Source organism: Anser anser (assembly GCF_964211835.1).
Source record: "Anser anser genome assembly, chromosome: 3".
In the NCBI taxonomy this organism is placed as follows: domain Eukaryota; kingdom Metazoa; phylum Chordata; class Aves; order Anseriformes; family Anatidae; genus Anser; species Anser anser.
In genome coordinates, this window is record NC_139722.1 from 88,069,108 (window position 1) to 88,088,131 (window position 19,024).

The 19,024-nt window shown below is 34.8% G+C and overlaps 1 protein-coding gene across 7 annotated transcripts in view; it reads left to right on the plus strand.

Moving 5' to 3' along the window:
- BIRC6 (baculoviral IAP repeat containing 6) overlaps positions 1–19,024 on the plus strand; it is a 178,948-nt gene that overhangs the window by 101,218 nt on the left and 58,706 nt on the right. For 5 of the 7 annotated variants that reach the window (XM_083829054.1, XM_083829059.1, XM_083829057.1 and 2 more), the window contains 9 exons: positions 1,137–1,245; positions 1,778–1,999; positions 4,923–5,703; positions 6,689–6,832; positions 8,619–8,748; positions 11,372–11,503; positions 13,842–14,009; positions 15,834–16,007; positions 16,866–17,062. In XM_083829054.1, the coding sequence (XP_083685180.1) occupies positions 1,137–1,245; positions 1,778–1,999; positions 4,923–5,703; positions 6,689–6,832; positions 8,619–8,748; positions 11,372–11,503; positions 13,842–14,009; positions 15,834–16,007; positions 16,866–17,062 (2,057 nt within the window). The remainder of the gene's footprint in view (positions 1–1,136; positions 1,246–1,777; positions 2,000–4,922; positions 5,704–6,688; positions 6,833–8,618; positions 8,749–11,371; positions 11,504–13,841; positions 14,010–15,833; positions 16,008–16,865; positions 17,063–19,024) is intronic. The other 2 variants (XM_083829056.1, XM_083829060.1) reach the window with 1 other exon arrangement.

The following is a 19,024-nucleotide window of genomic DNA, read 5'->3' on the forward strand; positions in this document are numbered from 1 at the left end:
AGTTGTTAATGAAAAATCTGCTTGTGCAAATGTACAAATACAGTGTATTTGTGTGTTACTTTCTGAGTCTGAATTTTGCTTGCCAGAACTTTCCATTGTGTTTCTTGCTATCATGTAACTTGCTATTTTTTGAGTATCACAGAGTATCACAGTGTATGAGTAGCTCTACAATAGTAAAACAGTGCAACCACTATTGTTTTGATTGGTGTAAAACATATAATTAGGGGAATGTTTTGAAGTTACAAGAGTAGGCCATGCAATATATTGCAAGTGCAGCTGTGTATATATGTGTAGATGCCTTGTATAGATGTTTCAACGTAACGAATATATCGGAGTATTTTTAAGGAAAATAAGTACAGCAATATTTGGGCTGTAACAATCTATAGCACAGAGTAAATTCTGAATAGTGGTAAGTGAGAACTTGAACAACTGATCAGTGAAATGCACTGTTTTTCATGTGTTTATGACTATCTCACTTTCCTTTGCTGTTTTGTGGCTTTGTAAATGAAAGAAATATGAATTCTTATCTGTCCTTCTTTGAAGTTTCTGGTACTAGCAGAAAGCACATTTTCAAAATGACTTCTATGGCATGCTTCACCAAGAGTTAATGTTCCAGTGTAGCCCACTGTCTTTTATTGGAATGCAGTTAGATAGGAGAGTAGTTTTCTAAAGGGCAGGGGATGAAGAACACAGCAAGAAAATGAGTAGGAACCAGTCCAAGGAATTCCTGGGCCTTAGTCCTGTTGATGGAAAATGGAGTTAAATAAGTTTCCGTATTGAGATAAACGTTTTTTTCTGTGAAGCGTGAGGTTTGACAACTCTATTTGTATTAGTTAATGTGTTTTTGGAATATGTTGAAGAAAATTCTGATAGTTAAACCTGTAAGTCTTATCTGATTCATGCACTGATTTTTTTTTTCTTTGTTAGTAAGGCTGATTGTTGCATTGAACATATAAAATGTGCAATATTGTGATAGCGGTGCATATAAGAGTTGTTTGTTAATGGCAAAGCTCAATTCAGTCTTAATAACAATTTCATGAGTACTTTTTAAAGATACATATGTAAGTACTTCTATTATTTTCCCCTCTTCCCCCCCTCCTTTTTTTTTTTTTTTTTTTTTTTTTTAATGCGGCAAGATCTGAATAGCCCTTTACTGTTTGGAAGATTAAATGGTCTCTCTTCTGACTCCACAATAGACATTCTTTATCAGCTTGGAACAACTCAGGATCCTGGAACGAAAGATAGGTAATGTTATTTGGATTGTCATAAGGAAGCATAAATAAAAATGATTTGCTAAATAGTGGCTTTGTGTTACTGCACAAAATTTAAAATCTACTTGTTGTAATCTGTTTGAAATTTGATTATTACACGATAGCTTGAAAGTGCAGAAATCTAAAGATGCCTTTCAGCTTTCCCTCCTAGCTGTTTCTGTCCTTTGCACAGAATGCATCCCTCTCTTTTTTGCTCTTACAAAAGTTATAAAACTTAGAGTTCAACTGACTTTTCTCTCAGATACTTAGAACTTATTTACCTTCTATGTTTTCTTTCTCTGTACAAAGCAAGCTTACATTTAGCTGCCTAAGATGATATGTGTTTTTAATTAATCTTACCCTGTTAGTGATCTAAGGCTTGCAAAAGTGAGTTTGAGCTCGCTCTTGAACTCTGCTTCAAAAGAAGCGATAAATATGTAAATCAGATTAACTTGCTGTCTTGGAGTAATTTGGTTTTGAGTGTGTCTTTGACCCTTTATAATGTATTACATCATCTTGCCTTCCAGAATTCAAGCATTGTTGAAATGGGTCAGTGATTCTGCAAGAGTTGCTGCTATGAAAAAAAGTGGCCGGGTCAGCTACATTTGTCCAAATAGCTCAACAAGAGAGTATGGTCTTTTGATGCCATCTCCTTCCCATTTGCATTGCGTAGCAGCAATTTTGTGGCATAGTTATGAACTGCTTGTTGAATACGATTTACCAGCGTTGCTGGACAGAGAACTCTTTGAGTAAGTAAAGCAAGCAAAGTATTGTACCTTGTATTTTTGTAACTAAACTATTTGTTCACCGAAATGATACAGCTTCAAGTGGAAAACGTAGTGAAAATTGTCATCCCTGATGCTAATTGATAGAGTAAATACTTAAAGATGTCTAAACAGGTAGCTTTGTAGTTCTAAAAACAAAACTTCAGATACTGCAGGCGTAACTGAGTTGAAAAACAAAATTAACACCAAAACAGTAAATCTATGTATGTGCTAACACATGTGAAAGGTATTCTGTTACATGTTTTTGTTTCTGTTTTTTTGAAATGGATAAGTCTGGATTGTTATTGTTTAAAATGGAACATTTGCAGTAATTTTCAGAATAACTACAAATCACGCTCTTCATTGGTGTCCTGTTATATAAGCATTATTACTCATGCATGCAGTATCTTTAAGTGATAGCTAAGTGCTCAGGTCAAAGAGGGAAGGATTGTTTTTCTGGAGTCACCAATTTTGTGCCTGCCATAGCCTGATTTGAAAGTAACAAATTACAAAATCTTAAGTGAAACTTGAACTTTGAATTTGTGGGTGTTTGTTGCTTGATTCTCAAGGAAAAAACACCCTTAACAACAATGTATTTGAGTCCGCATGAAAAATATACGAGATAACAGTGTTTCCTAATTTATGTTGCTCACCGATTTCTTCTATGTAAAGAAAACAAGAAAGAGAAGCCAAGATGGCTTTGTTTCATATGTATTGTAAAAATGTAGCTGCTGAAGTCCTGTGTCTAGTAAAGAAAACATCTTTCATTTGTACCTTTTGAATGCAATTCCAATTACTGAAAGGAACTTTGATAGCACATAATATTTTGTTGCCCGTAGAAACCTTTTATATTTTCTTCTCTACCTTATTTTCTTCTTTAGGTACAAACATTCAAATACTGGGAAATGTCCGAGTTATGGTCATTGGTAAAAGCATGTGGAGCTTTGTATATGTGCAGCATAGCGGTCTTCAGATGTATACTACTAACTAGGCCTTTTCCTGAAGTACATCAGTGTTACTGTCTTATAAATAATTGTTAATTCAAAATGAGCTTGTTCATTTTGGGAATCAATTTAAGGATTTTAAATTGCTTGTCAATGAGCCCTTTCAGGAATAAGAAAATACATTTTATCAATTTTAACATTTGAAAAGGAAGAGCTGTAATAAAATACATTTCCTAAAATGGATAACCCTTTTGGATTTGCATCAATATGAAAGTGGGTTTAATAACTGACTTTCCATTCTTCAGAGAGAATGTGTTTTCATCATAGGATGAAATGAAGAAATACTAATAAAACTATTGCACCTAGTTTCAGTATACATGTTGCAATATAGTCCTGTTCCTCTACCTCCTGCCAACTAAAACTATAATTCATATCAACCAGCATATGGAGCAAATTACATATTTTTAATGAATACAAAAGGATTTTTGTCAGACATGGGTAAAATAATTCTTCTGATAAAAATAACATCCTCCGTGTATTCTTCATCCTCTTTGATATTTTAACTTCTGAAATATTTTTGTTGATTCTAGCCATAACTCTTTATTTCTCCTTCATGTCATATTTCATTTCTCTTTTGGATGTATTTTCCAATCATCCCCATTTTTCATTTCAATATTTCTGTTTTGGACGATGGATGCTAAATTATTCCTTAGTTATTTTTCATCTAGTTGGAAAAGAATCTTATTTTTCACAGAGCATGAACTTACCCAGAAAATTTTGGCAGAAGGATTGCGTGAATATATAGTTGGAGAAGAGTTAAAGTGTGCCTTTATTGCATGTGGACTTTATTAAAAAAAAAAAATACTTGGCATGTAGAAAATTTTCCTGAAGTCATAGGTCCACTTGGTCACTGAGATGACTTGTTCGTGTTTTATCTTAGTGTTTTTTAATCAGCCAGCAATAGAGCTATTTTTTGTTAGACCCATGTTCTCTTTTAGACTCTTCGAGTCCCTTTGACTAAACATAAAATAACACTTCTATCCAGAAGAGGGAAGAACAGTCCTTGTCTTCAAACAGGAAATGTGATATGTGATGATAGATCCAAACTTATTAAAAATTAACATTGAGGTGGCATAAGGTGTGCGTCGCCTGTGGATGTAAAGGTTAAGGTTATGTAACTTATTTACAGTGCCATGGTAATGCAAACGTGGTTCAGAAAACCCATGCTTTTTTTTTTTTATAAAGTACTTCACCTACTCTGAACAAGTTTGTATGAAAAAATAATGTTTTCACTGATTCACAAATAGCACTTCAAAAGTATAAACTAAATAATAGGAGCAAAATTAGCTTTTGCATTCATGTGCTTCTGATTAACATTTCAGCTAATAGTATTTGAATAGAAGTGAGTTCAAAGGTAGATAGAATTTTACTATCTCTCAGGAATAATTCTGCTGTTAACTTGTGTCCTAAGGAGGGCAAGGATGATGTCATTCAACCAACAAAAAGAAAAAAAAATAAAAAGGATATGTATTAAAATATTTTCATTTTTTACAAAGGATTGATTAAGAGAGCTTTGTGAAAATGGGCACGTGTTTTTCTAGTAGCTGCATCTTGGAGAGTTGAAAGCAAAAAGGGGGTTATGGTTAGCTCAGAAATGTGTAAATGTAAATTATGTGACAACTATCCAAAGTCTGAAATCCTGTCTTTCACTTGCAACATGCCAGAAGAATCAGTTCTTAACTATTTTAAATAAGGTATAATGAAATAAAATCAAACATAAGGATGAGGAATGCTGTCTGGGCAGCAAATGTCCTGCTGATACCGTGACACAAAAGAGGCTTCAAACTTAGCTCAGAGTTTTGCCATAGTTTCTAGAATGGTTAATGTAGAAAGATAATGTATAAACTGAAAAAGGGAATGTGAGTGGCAAGTTATGTCTTGATGTGATTTTTTGTCTTCTACAGGTCGCTGTTTAACTGGTCCATGTCTCTTCCCTGCAACATGGTTTTGAAGAAAGCCGTTGACAGTTTGCTTTGCTCAATGTGCCACATCCACCCAAATTATTTTTCCTTACTCATGGGATGGATGGGTATCACTCCTCCTCCGATGCAGTGTCAACACAGACTGTCCATGACTGATGACAGCAAAAAGCAGGACCTCAGTTCATCTTTAACAGATGACTCTAAAAACGCACAAGCCCCTCTTGCACTAACAGAGTCCCACCTGGCTACTCTTGCTGCCTCATCTCAGTCTCCTGAAGCTATCAAGCAATTATTGGACTCAGGTTTGCCTTCACTGCTTGTAAGAAGTCTTGCTAGTTTCTGCTTTAACCATACTTCTAGCTCTGACTGCACTGCACAATCAATGGATATCACCCAGGATAGGCTCAGGAGGCATCATGTTCCACAGCACTTTAATAAAATGCCTATCACGGCAGACCTAGTTGCTCCTGTTCTCAGGTTTTTGACAGAAGTTGGCAACAGCCACATCATGAAGGATTGGTTGGGTGGTTCTGAAGTCAATCCATTGTGGACAGCACTTTTATTTCTGTTGTGCCATTCTGGTGCTACTTCTGGAGGACACAATGTGACTGCACAACAGACCAGTGCAAGATCTAGCTTGCTTTCTTCAACTGTAACAGCAGGGTTGACCACTCAACAGCGGACAGCAATTGAAAATGCAACAGTTGCTTTCTTCTTACAGTGCATTTCTTGCCATCCTAATAACCAGAGGCTTATGGCACAGGTGAGAGAAAAAACAAATGAAATTTTCATTTCTTTACTAATAACTACAGATGAAACTTGCCTAGTCCAAAATTTTAAAACTTGTTTTTTTAAGCTTTCTTTAAGGTGGTTGGTTGGTTGGTTTGGGTGTTGGTTTCTTTTGTAAGTTGTTATCAACTGAGTGAAATTTGTCTTAAAACTGTTAGCTTGTTGGCCCGACTTTGTAAAGTATAAAAATGTTTCAGCATGGCCGTTTAGTGCTGTGTATGGATTTGTATTCCTCTTGGCTGCATAAAGATGTATTTCTTGCCTTAATAAGACACTTTAGACCAAAATCCAAAATACTATATTTAAGTACATAGGATTAAACTCTTCTGAAGTAGAATTTGAAAATGAGGCTCCATACATATCTTTTAAATTAGAAAGTTAAGGGAGATTTTCTGGTTAATTTGTTTACACAACTGTACCTGCTGTGCAATTGGTGTTCAGGGATATGTGGACTGTTACAGAACAGTCTACTATTCTAATGGAGATTCATCTAATTTCCTCACAATTACTAACCTTTCAGACCTAGTTGAATAAAAGTATTTTTCTTTCAACATTAAGAATGTCTGGGAACAGATAACTTGAGTGGGGAAAAAAAAAAAAACACATTTCCATGTGAATGACCAGTACTAATACTCTAATGGAGTAGAAAATGTTTGCTTTACTAATATGAAAGCCATTTTTCTGAATACTTTATCTTCAACTCTCTCTTATTGAGTAGTCTGCATGTTTACAATTACTTTGATGCTGTAGTCAATATTTTGAATGTTAAAAAAAAAAAAAGAGAAAAGAAAAACATCTGCTGTTGTTGATACTTTCTTCAGTGGTCCTTATTTCTAATCTGGTTTGAATGATAACTGGAAGGTGGATCTTAGGCACTGCCTACTATGGCTGTGTAGAGCTATATTTTAGAGACCTAAATATAGAAATATTTTAAATAGGATGTCATTTTGCATTCCCAGGTTCTCTGTGAATTGTTCCAGTCCTCTCCTCAGCGTGGGAACCTCCCAACCTCTGGAAATATTTCAGGATTTATTAGGAGGCTTTTTTTGCAACTGATGCTGGAGGATGAGAAAGTGACTTTGTTTCTTCAGTCCCCATGTCCAGTAAGAGTTTTTGATATCTGTATGGTGACCATGGATCAAATGTAGCCTAAAAAAAAAATCTGTGTGTATTCAACTTTGAAAGGTCAGGCAGCAGCTTTTCCTACGATACACGTTTGGAAAGGAATGTTTTGGTGAATTGTAACTCAGCTTTTCAAAAGACAGTTTAAGGCACTGCTTTAAGTCAGAGCTATCTTACTGAAAACGTCATGATTCTGAAAGAATAGAAAGAATAGAAAACTGAAACCTTTTAATATTATCCTTAATCATTAGCAGCGAATCCTGATACAAGTTCTAGTCCATACACCAGTTTTTTATTATCAGTTTCACTGAGGAATTAGTTTTGAAGCTTCAAAACTGGCAGAGATCCTTTAACGTTAGCCACAACACCACAGATACATTTTTGAATGACAAATACTTGAACTGATTTGTAAAGCTAATGTATGCTTTTACATTTCTAAATGCTTCACCAGAACAGAGTTATAATCAATGACTGAACTGCTGTGCTGTCAGCTGAAGCCTGTGAATAAAAAAAACCTTCTGGAAAACGAGAAGTATTAAAAGATCTGATACTGCCAGACAAGGAAAAAAATATTTTCTACTTTGATTTCTGCTGTTCTTTCTGTATCTCAAAAGTAAAGTCCTACATGAAATACTACAGCAGGGAAACTTGATCAGGAAGTGTAAAATGAAAAAGGGACAGCAAATCAGTTTTTGTGCAAACACATTTGAATGTTTTTGTTTTAACCTGGCTCAGATGAATTGTTAGTATGGAGTTTGGCAACATGGAGGTAGCATCAATTTTCTAATAAGGCATTTTACATAGAACAGATTTTTGCAGAGAGTTACTGAGTAACTCTCTTAGTAAGTAAAAACAAAAACAAATTCTTGAAAATAAAGTTTTGAGGTAATTCAGTTTCTTCTGTTAACAATACCAGGAAACAATTTGGCTGTTCTTACTGAGTAGAAGGAGGTTTCTCTTTTAACATCCAAAGAGAAGTCTTAGAAATAATATGAATGTGCAAAGCATATTTGTAGTATGTCCAACAACATAACCTTGAAAATATTGTATCCTCATTTTTATCTCTGAGGTTCCTACCAAAACTATATTTTATAAGCCAAATTCTCATTGTCATAAAGTGTTAAATTCATTTAAGAGTATTGCACAACACTAAATTGATTCTGTATATGAGTATTAGCAAATAGTTCTCCTGATGATGAGGGAAGGGAACAATAGCTCTCTTTGTAAAGAAAAGTCTGTAAACAGTTACTGCAAGAAAAGAACAATAAAAAAATACAATCAGAGCTTAGGCTAAAATATATTACTATATTTGAAATGTTTTAACTAGTAATGACTTAGATATATCATCTAGAATAAACTTTATGCTTGTCAGAGCACTAGAGAAATAACAACTTTCTCTATTACAATTATATTGTGATTTTTCCTAACTTAATTTCAGAAATTGTTGAAAGACTCTAACACTTAATTTTGTCTCATATACAGCTATTTAAAATATTTAATGATGATAATAAATATACTATATTGTTTCTTATGCTAAAAACATTCCAGGCTCTTTCAGCAAACTCTTTTGAGTTAAGAAATTATGTTTATCCAAATTTGATGCATTTTTACCGTAAACCTGTGAAACTGAAGGATATGTAAGGTTTCTATTTCAGCTCACAGAAGACTTAATTTTATTTTGCTGAGGTGAGTTTATAAGAATTTAGTGTTTTAGCTTACTTCTGAATTTCAAATCATGTTAAAAGTTGACTTTTTTTTTTATTTCAGCTGTACAAAGGTAGAATTAATGCTACTAGTCATGTTATTCAACATCCAATGTATGGAGCTGGACACAAATTTCGTACTCTTCATTTGCCTGTCTCAACAACTCTAGCGGAAGTTCTTGATCGTGTGTCAGGCAAGTTTGCAATATTTCTTGTTTTATTTTTTAAGTAGTTTAAAAATGAAAAGGAAGCCTAAACTAAGTATTTCTTACATGTGTATTTGTAACGGTCTTAGGTATTTGCCAGATGTAACACAGAGGTCTCAATTGTAAGCTTTTGCAAATGCTTTGCATGTTCCACTTCCATCTTTTCCTTCCATAGGACTCAAATTCTGGTAACTTAGCTACCATTTTGATGGGGAAGGTTGGATTTTTGTTTTTGTTTTGTTTTTAAGTATTCATGTATGGTGTTGCAAATATAACTTGAGAGATTTAAGAATACAAGTGATACTGCAAATACTAGTCTTTAGAATGCCCTGTCTTTCACCCAGTCACTTAAATATTCCCAAATAATGGCACTTGAATATCCTGGAACTTAAAAGATTATCCCAAAATGAAGATGAAATGATGTTGCTATGAAAAGGACATTAATGAAAGATACATCTAATCTCTGTAGATACACATTTGTACATTATATAAAATTTTCAGTTTACTTACTAAATGGAGATTGAAAAGAATATCAAGAATTTCAAGGCATGAATTTATTTGAAATTTGAATAAAAATAAATAAGTAGTCACACTAGTTGAATATACATGGGGCAATGAATCTATAGGGGGCCCTGTTGACCAGGCCTCCGCATTCCATAATCAACTGTGAAGTGTGCACTTAGCTGCATACATGTCTGACTAGGTATGTATGTTCTTACACATGGTTATGTTCGTATATGTTTTTTTTAACTGCTCAGTGTAGGATCAAATTTAATTTCTGAAGCAGATCTCTGGAGTTCAGAGCAACTATGGCCTTTTTATGCCTGCTTAAAATCTTTATATTTAATTAATTAACAAATGCATTAGGGCAATAAATGTTACCTAATGAGCTGATAGAAGTACTGTAATGGTATTTGGCATTTCTAACACCAGATAAAACAACATTTACTTTGGGATGTTGATCAAAAATAGTGAAGTCTAGAAAAAATGCTTGAAGCTTATTTATCAGGGAATAATTTACTATTTCACATAGAAATCTATATTCACTTAGCATCCAGACATGATCGTGTGTGGATTGTTACCAAGGTCTCTAGTTCCTTGTGCTATTTACAGTCAGAATTGCTCTAATGGGGGAGACGGTCGTGCACATGAGGTACAGATCAGTTGTTGAGCAGTGACATAACCTGTACTGAATAGCTGCCTCGGTGGTGCATTGTGCTCAATTTGATAGCCAGTGCTAACAGGGACTGGGGAGGGGAATGTGATGATGTGACGTGCGGAAATGCACATAATTGAAATCGATCAAATGCTGACTGCTTAAGACGTCATAACTCTGCTTTATGCTACGGAATTGTTTCATTTTAAATTGGAAAAATTAATTCTGGGAAAGTTCAGGTTCTTTTATGTTTTCCTCTCTCATCTGTTGTGATTTTTCTGATGGTATTAAGAGCTTTGTGGTTCTTACATGTCATTCAATGAAGTCCGTGGTTAGGGTAGTAAAGGAGTTTTGAATATACAAGGAGTAAACTATGTGTTTAGGGTGATGGAGGGAGAGAAGGGATTGACTGGGGTGGAAAAGAAGAAAAGACTGCCACCTCTGTAACAATAGGAAGTCATGAAGATCCTGTGTTGGAAGCTTTCCCTTGGATTAATTTCTTTTTTTCTTTAACTATGCTACTAATGTTTTCTATTACATTAAGATCTCAAATTGATCATTTCATATGTTCTGCAAATATGAATCATAAGCACATTCATTTTGTACTTCTTTTCCCTGTCTTAAGAAAAAAGAAAGCATAGTATAAAATCATTGCTAAATCTGCTGCTCACATCCCTTCACCAGAAGAAGAAAATGTGCAGTGTCATGGTAGATAGGAATGCTTAGGATAAGTACCAGTTGTTTTGTATTCCATCCACCTTAGTTTTAATTTACTGGTTGTGACAAGTCAGGAAGACTGAACAACATCGGTGGATATTACTTGAATACTAAAAATACTGTTGCTTGAGCATCCTCAGTAGTTTAATTAACAAACTTTAAATCGTCTGTCAATAAATGGGCATTCAGTCCATGGGACCAAGCTAGAGCTACTCTGAAGTTTAAATAATACTAATGATTATTTTTTTAAAAGTCCATACCCAGTGTGAAATATGTATCCACAAATATATATATACACAGATGTATACATAAATAGACGAAAATTTAGTGTGAACATTAAGTCCTCAGTAGTACAGCTTTACACTCTTATCTTCTCCAAAGCAATTGGAGAACGATTGGCAGTTTTGATGCCAGTGTTGTAACTTACAAGGTGTAAAATAAACCACTGTTCTTCTAATCTCATTTTAGTTGGTTGCAGTTGTGTTTTAATGTACGTATACTTGACCTGTCATGTAGTAGTTTTAACAGTTTTAAATTGACTGAGGACTTTTTTTGGCAAGAGGAGGCCAGAATTACAATACTTTAATGTTTAGATATTTATAAGAACATTACTGCCCGAGATAGAAGTCTAAGCTGCGTAAACAGTTGAGAATAGTCATCTGAAGAGCCTAGAAACTGGTAACAAAATCAACTTGGTATCTTGAAATGTTTTTCTCTCCTGCTTTTCTTCTCATGTAGATACACCCAGCATCACAGCTAAGCTAATTAATGAACAGAAGGAAGATAAAGAAAAAAAGAACTATGAAGAAAAAGAAAAAGTTAAAGCAGAAAATGGATTCCAGGACAATTACAGTGTTGTTGTTGCTTCTGGTATGTTTTTTTCTTCCATCTTCTGAAAAAAAAGAATCTTTCTGACATTGCAAGTGAGGGAAAAATCGTATCTACCAAATAATTCATTTAATTACTGATGCTTAGAAAAAAATATAGTGCCCAGTTAATCTAAGTGGCTGCTAAGCAGCAAAGATGAGTTCCTGGCAGTAGAACTGCTGCCTTTACTGAATTATATACGTGGGCAAATTTGTACCTAAATGTGACTGTGGTATGTTGTGGATGCTGTGGCTAGTGTAGACACATACCTGGAGTATAGATTATATGGGAAGATATTAATATTTGTGTACTATTAATATTGGTTGGGTATTGATTCCTCAACCCTTCTGCAGTGCTTAGTGCATCGGAGTTTAACCACCTACTTCCGCAATATGTTTTGGAAATACAAGAATTCACGTACTTTGCATAACAACTGTGTTGAAAAACTCAGATGCTTAAGTCATATAAACACAAAACCATGTTATTCCACTTGGAAACCACAAATAAAGGGTCGTCTTCCAAAGCTTTCACCTTGTAAAAAATCACTTGAAGGTCCTTCTGAAATCACTCATATAAACCCTTCTCCAAAATTGCTATGGAGGTTATAGATTGAACACAGTAATCTCGCAGTGGTACAAGAAGATTACAGTTCAGGTGATGGCTATAGAGATAATTAGTCTTTCAGTTTGAAGTTTTGGTGTGTTTGGGAGATTATTAAACTTCAAACTACCCTTTTCCTGTCCAGCTTTCTGCCCTCGTTGAGCTTTCTTAATTTCATTTACACTTCGTGAAGCATGAAGAAGAGATGCTGATTTCCTTTGACTTCTGGCACCAATATTTCTTAAGCTTTTCCTTCCAGGATTTTAGATGTAGATATAATTCTAAATTCAACTGTTGAGTTAGGGAAGCAGTTTCATGGATCTAGGTATATATTTAAAACAATACAGCTGCTTGTTAATTGCAGTATCTTTATTTGGAGAGATTTTTACAGTAGGTGCCACTTAAACATAATAAACATGTTTTGATGAGATCTAAAACATTAAGAGATTTAAGTTAAGGGTTAAAACATGAATAAAGAATCTGGGAAGAAAAAAAAACATTTCAATATTGAAGATCAGGCATAACATAACCAGCTGTCTCATCCCACTTGTATCTCTGATCATACTGCTCGGTATAACCCATTCCCTGTTCAGAAAGAAACAGACTTCAGTTCTTCCTTCTTTTTGCTTGTATTTCTTCTGGTTAGGTAAAACAGCTTAAATGTAAATTTATTTAATTTGCATTTGGTTTTACCGCTTGTTCACGGAAACTTTTCTTCTTTTGTCTATAGCTTCTTATGTTTTCTGTTTTTGTACATTAGTCTCGTCAGAAAGTCTCACAGCCAGTGTTTAACTTGTTTCCTATTAGCAAAATTATTAGAGAGCAGAGATGTTATTTGCAGCCTGATCTTCCTGAGACAAGCTGTTTTAGTGGACTGAGACTGAGTATTATAGCTGCTCCTACTCATCAACTGAAACCAGAACGTATTACAACATTTCGGGTCATGGTGTTAGTTTGCCAGCTGCTCTCAGCAGATTATAATGCAGTCACTTTATGTGTCTTTGTATTTGGATCTGTTGACTTTCTTACTTGGTCTATTGCCTGTCTAGAAGGGTACATGATAGGAGTCCATTTTTGATGTACCTTGAGTCAGCTTTGGCTGTCTCAAAATATGGCAGTCTTGAAAGCTCAGTAAGCTTTCATGGACCTATTCTGCCTTTTAGTTTTCATGTGGTACTTACTAAAAAGGTTTTGACCAAGGCAACTTTAAAAGCATGTTCAAGGATGCCATTCTTCACTTGTGTTACTGCCGGTAATACAGCTGAAGTCACCTCGCAGGTGACAAGTCATAGGTCAGACAAATGTTTCTTATTTATAGGCTGTATGCTGAAATGTATGTCAATGTAGATTTTTTTTGGCTTAGGTTCTTTCAGTTAGAAAAACAACCTAGAAAAGTTTTACCATAGGGCCCATTGATAGATTATTTCTTAAACTCAGTTAAAGAGCAGAATCAGGGTAGTTGTTGCCTTCTTCTTTGGATGATATGATCTAGTACAGTTCCAGCTGGGTTTATGTTTGGAGCTTAGGAGGACATGCAGCCTTACAACTGTAAAAATACTGGGATTAGATCCAAATATTTTTTATATATGAATGCTGTTCTGATATTTAATTTGTTGGTACTGAAAAATTTAACTTTTTTTTTGCTGGAATGGAAGGCATTGAGTGCATTGCAGCTTGGCTAGCTGAAGTTATTAAATACCATAATAACTTCAAGTTTTATTTTTTTTTATCTCTGTACTAGGTTTGAAATCTCAGTCAAAAAGAGCTGTTTCATCCACCCCTCCACGTCCACCATCAAGACGAGGAAGAGTGATTGCAGATAAAGTGGGTACCTCTTCCTCAGGAGGAGAATCTTCCAGCAAGACTATTAGTGTTCCAGTTTTCCATCTATACCATAAACTTCTACCAGGTGACTTTAATAACTCTTTTTCAACTTCAAAAAATGGTCTTTTTCAGTGGCTGATACATCGTTAGAAAGTAGATATAATGGTGATGTACATCTTTATCTTTTTATTTGGTCTCTTGTGGTGTGGAGCACTTCTGGGTTGGTAACAGGATGTGGAGCATTATGTAGCTTGAAACAGTTATAAAACAGTTATAACTGTAAAGTATAACAGTTACACTGTTCTGTTCTTCTTTGAAGTTTAGTGCCTAAACTTTATTTAGTTCCTAAATAAAATCTTAAAAACATTTCTACTTTCACTTAGGAGTACGGAGGTTAGTTTTTTTGTAAGCCAACATGCATTTTCTTTGACCCGCAGGGCAATGTTAAACTGGCATTTGTGCCCTGTGATTTAATGTTCTGAGTGGGCAGCTAACTGGCATCCCTCTCTAGAGGGCTGAATTGCCCCTTCAGGAATATTTCTGAATTCCATAACATTTGCATTTTCAAAAACAGCATGTCTTAAGTAGTCAGTCGTGTTTTATGTATAGCAGATATGTAATCACATTTTATCAGCTATCTGGATAAAGCTGGTGGTACATATGTGTTTGAGGGCATATAGGAGAAAGATTGGGGACTGGAATTCTTAACCTTAGATCAGTGATAAAGGACAGGAACATGCATAAAATACTTGAATATTGTGCAGAAGAGATCCTTATCTACTTTATGCTATAAAAACAAGGAAGCAGCTAATAGAATTAAGAATTAGTAAATCTCTAATCCAAGTTGTTTTGCCCTCAGTGCCCGTTTCAATATCTAGCTGGTAAAAGTTGACTGTCTACTAATGGTGCTGTAGACCATTCTGTATTAGTGTATGGTCTCATTGTTCATATATCTTGTGCAAGTGCCAATTGTCACCAAAAAAAACCCACCAGAATCACTGATGGAAAAAGGCAGAAAACTTACTTCACTTAGATGATGTAGTAATATAAACATTAGCAGAATAAAAACACTTCTAGTTTTCATTTCTTAAGGCACCATCCTCCACTGAAGAAACAGATTGCTACTAAAGGCCTTCCTGGGATTTGTGCTCCTTGATCAAGTACAGTCAAGATGAAATGAGTGTGCTAAGTGTATTAACTGATCCAATTCTAAAACATTTCCCTTTACATATAAAGTCTACTAATTATTAGGAAAAAAAAATTGTTCTTACTTGAGAATAGCTTGTAATTTTAATGAAGAACATACTCTTCATAAACAGAGTGGCCAAAGTCCCCATTTCAGTAATCAGTTTGGGCTGTAGTTGCATGTGCATTTCAAGTCTACAGGGCTGCTGAAAAAAGTATTCCTTGAACTGCCATTCGTTTTCTCTTGTATTGTGTCTTGAGATTAGTGTAGTGAGCTTAGGCTTGGGACTGATAGGACTGAAAAAAGAACTGTGGTTTTGTTTGTTTTCCACTGTCTTCCACTTCAGTCTTTTTACCTTGTGGTTGCTTACTTTTATGCCACCATAATTCAAGGGGTGGGATTTAATAGTGGGAGGCAGGCAGTACCTGTTTAAAATGCACATCAAATTACAGCCTTAGCCATTTGTTAAATATACCAAGTGCTTGGGCTGTCAGCACAGAGCTGCTGAAGGTAATGTTGGCATAGTTCTCTGATTCTCTGTTCCAAACTGATGGGGCCCCTTTTCCCAAGAGAACAAATATTAAAAGTCAGGCCTTGGTTTAGAGCCAGATAATTTTTACTCTACTTGGCATTGTGATACACGTAACGAACAGCACCTGGACATGTATGTTAAAATAACCCAATCATAATTTTCAGCTCTGACTCAATGCCATTGTTGTTTAGGCCAGCCGTTACCAGCTGAAATGACACTTGCCCAGCTTCTGACTCTCCTGTATGACCGTAAACTCCCTCAAGGATACCGATCAATAGACTTGACAGTTAAGCTTGGTTCCAAAGTCATCTCAGATCCAAGCTTATCAAAAACAGACTCATTTAAACGTCTTCACACAGAAAAAGGTGAGGGTTTTTTTCATTCTGGTTGTTCATTTGGTGTTGTACGTTTTTGGTTTCTTTGTTTTTAAAATGCTTTTATTTTGAACAAAATGGATTTAATTGTTTTGGTAAGGAACAAGAGTTTTCTTTATTCTCTTGCATGTAGTTCCTGAGCACTACGAGACAAGTGCTAAACTTTGTGGTGAATAGCAGATGTACTTCTTGTCTTCAGACTGAATATGTAAGGTTTACCAGTATGGTTGTTCTGGTTTCACTTTCCTTTCTTTGCTGTATTGTTGTGTATGATGTGATTATATGATTGTGTAGGTACCATGCGTTTTATTTCTTGACGTGTATGCCAGTTATCGTTAGTACCTGTTTGTGCTAATAACCAGGGCAGATTAAGTAATGCAAGATCTGTTTGAAACCATATCAGTTATAGGATGAAGAATTATTGATGAGCATTTTGGAGGAAAAAAATGAGCAATTTATGTAAGGTGGTCTTTTTCAGCTATAAACTCTGTATGAGATATTAACATACTCTTATCTCCTAGATGAAAGACATTATTAAAAAAAAAAAAAAAGTGTTGTCATACTTCTAATGTTAACAAAATTTGAAAGGCATAGGTAGAATTCTAATAATTAACATTTAAACTTGTATAAATGATCCACAATTCTGGCATGGATTTGCAATTATTGCTAAAAAGTACTCATATTTTTATTTTTTTTATATTCTTGTACTTATTCATTTCAGGTTCTTGACTCAGATTTTGCTGAAAAAGGAAATGCTACTTTTGAAGTACACTTCTAAGTGAGGAAGAAGAAACAAGTACCACGTTGATGACAATGTACTAATTTCTTTTATGCCTGTGTTTTTTGTAGAGCATGCAGATTTACTGGGACCTTGCCCTGAAGATGAAGCAATCAGTCCTGGGGATGAGTGTATGGATGCAGTGCTAGATGAATCACTTCTTGAAACATGTCCCATTCAGTCTCCGCTGCAAGTTTTTGCAGGAATGGGAGGATTGGCCCTCATTGCAGAGAGACTCCCTATGCTTTATCCTGATGTAATTCAACAAGTGAGTGAAAAAATCAGCAGAGAAAAACATGCTAACACTTTTTTTGTTTATTTAAGGACAACATTTTCTCCGTATTTCTGTATGGTTCAGTTTGACATCTCAGTCATATGGGGAAGCTGCTTTAAAATAGGCACATGCATGACTCCACAGCAGTCCAGCTATACATGCAGCTTCCCTATAATTGTTAGTTTGCTTGAGTAGCCATGTCCCTGTGAAACAAAAGCAGGAATTCAGTGTTGCTTCTTGCTTTGCTTCTGTTAATTCCTAAAATATTTTGGAGGATAGTAGAGCACAGAGTTACTGATAAAGCCATACTTGCTTATCATTCAATTGTTCATGTAAATGTTCTCTTCCTGATTTTTTTGTGGTTAAGTGAAATGCAGTTCTTGGTGTGGATTATATAATTTTTAGTTTATTATAATCATAAATAACCTTGCAATCTGAATTAACTTTATTATAATAAATAGTATGTAAATTTTATAGTAAATATATGCTAATGTACTTATATATTTGACTGTAATCATACACAGAATTTCTGTAGAGGTGCTGCTAGGCTTTTCGGAAGTGTCAGCAGTGCCATTAGTGTGGAATGACTCCTTTGGCTGCTCTCATAGGTACAAAAGTAATTGTTATGAAAAATGGAAACAATAAGCCACAAGTTATTCAAATTATAGTTGTCTGTGTTTTTGAAATTTTTTTGGTTGTTACTCCTAATAAGAAAGATGGTGAATATTTATTCCTTTTGAAATGGAGTTAATCATGAATGAAGGGTGCTATTCGGTACCCTGGCTGCAAAACTATGACAGGAATGGGAACCCTGTCATGAGACCAGATAATGAGTACGAATCCTTTGTAAATAGCAATGCAATTCAGGAAAAGCACGCTAAATATTGATGGCATGTAATGTGAGAGGACAGTTATTCCACAGATCTTCTAGAGGTCACATATTAAGCCTGTGCAAGACCTAAAAGTTGAGGAAATGTGTTCACATAAGCAACTACTGTATTTTGAAATGCAGTGAAATAGCATGTAGTCTGTATTGAAAAACACTGATTCCTGGAATTCTGCAACAGATGAAAATCAGCTTATGACCATAAGAAATTTGAACACTTTTTTTTCCTTCTTTTTCTGTTGTCCTGGAAAGTTATTTTCTTTAAAAAAAAAAAAAAAAAAAAAAAAAAAAAAAAAAAAAAACAATGATGATGATAATTTGAATGTTTGGATTCACATATTGAATAAGAATTCTGTGATCTATAAAAACAAATTAAGTATGGTAATGCTAAATAGAAGATTCAGAGTTAAAACTAATGAGTTCTCCAGACTCTTTATTCCATAATTTTTCTCATATCTTTAAATCACTGATACTTGCAATTCTGCAAATGCTATATTCTAAGATTTTCCCAATTATTCTCTTAATGTGTAGATAATTAGAATCAATACAGACAGACATAATTTTGACTTCTAATTAGGAATTCAGCATTCTGAATAAATTCCGCAAGGGCTTTTCAGATGGATTTTTTCCGATTTAGATCATTTTGGTGATAAGTACCAACATTTTAAATATGATTCTATCAGTTGATCTGAGTGTCATAAAAGCCTGAAGCTGCTGTGATGTTTACTCATGAGAGGGACCTAAGTGTATCCATTGGTTTTATGTGGCAATGTTTTGGTATCCGGAGTGCATGACTGTTTGCTGGGGAACTGTATAAATGTTATCCCCTGTAAACGCTAATACCCATCATAATGCCTGGCTGCTTAATCACCCGTGCAGTGTTAGTTCATAAAACAGAACTACAGACTAGTGCATTAGAGCATAATTGTAATAAAACCCACCAAATCAATCAAAAGCCTGAAAGGAACATGCGAGTTCCTACAAGGCTGCTAAGATATCCAAATTTCTCCTCAGTTGGTAAAGCAGTTAGGATTAGTTGTTCTTCTTTTAGAGTATGTAATTAAAATTAA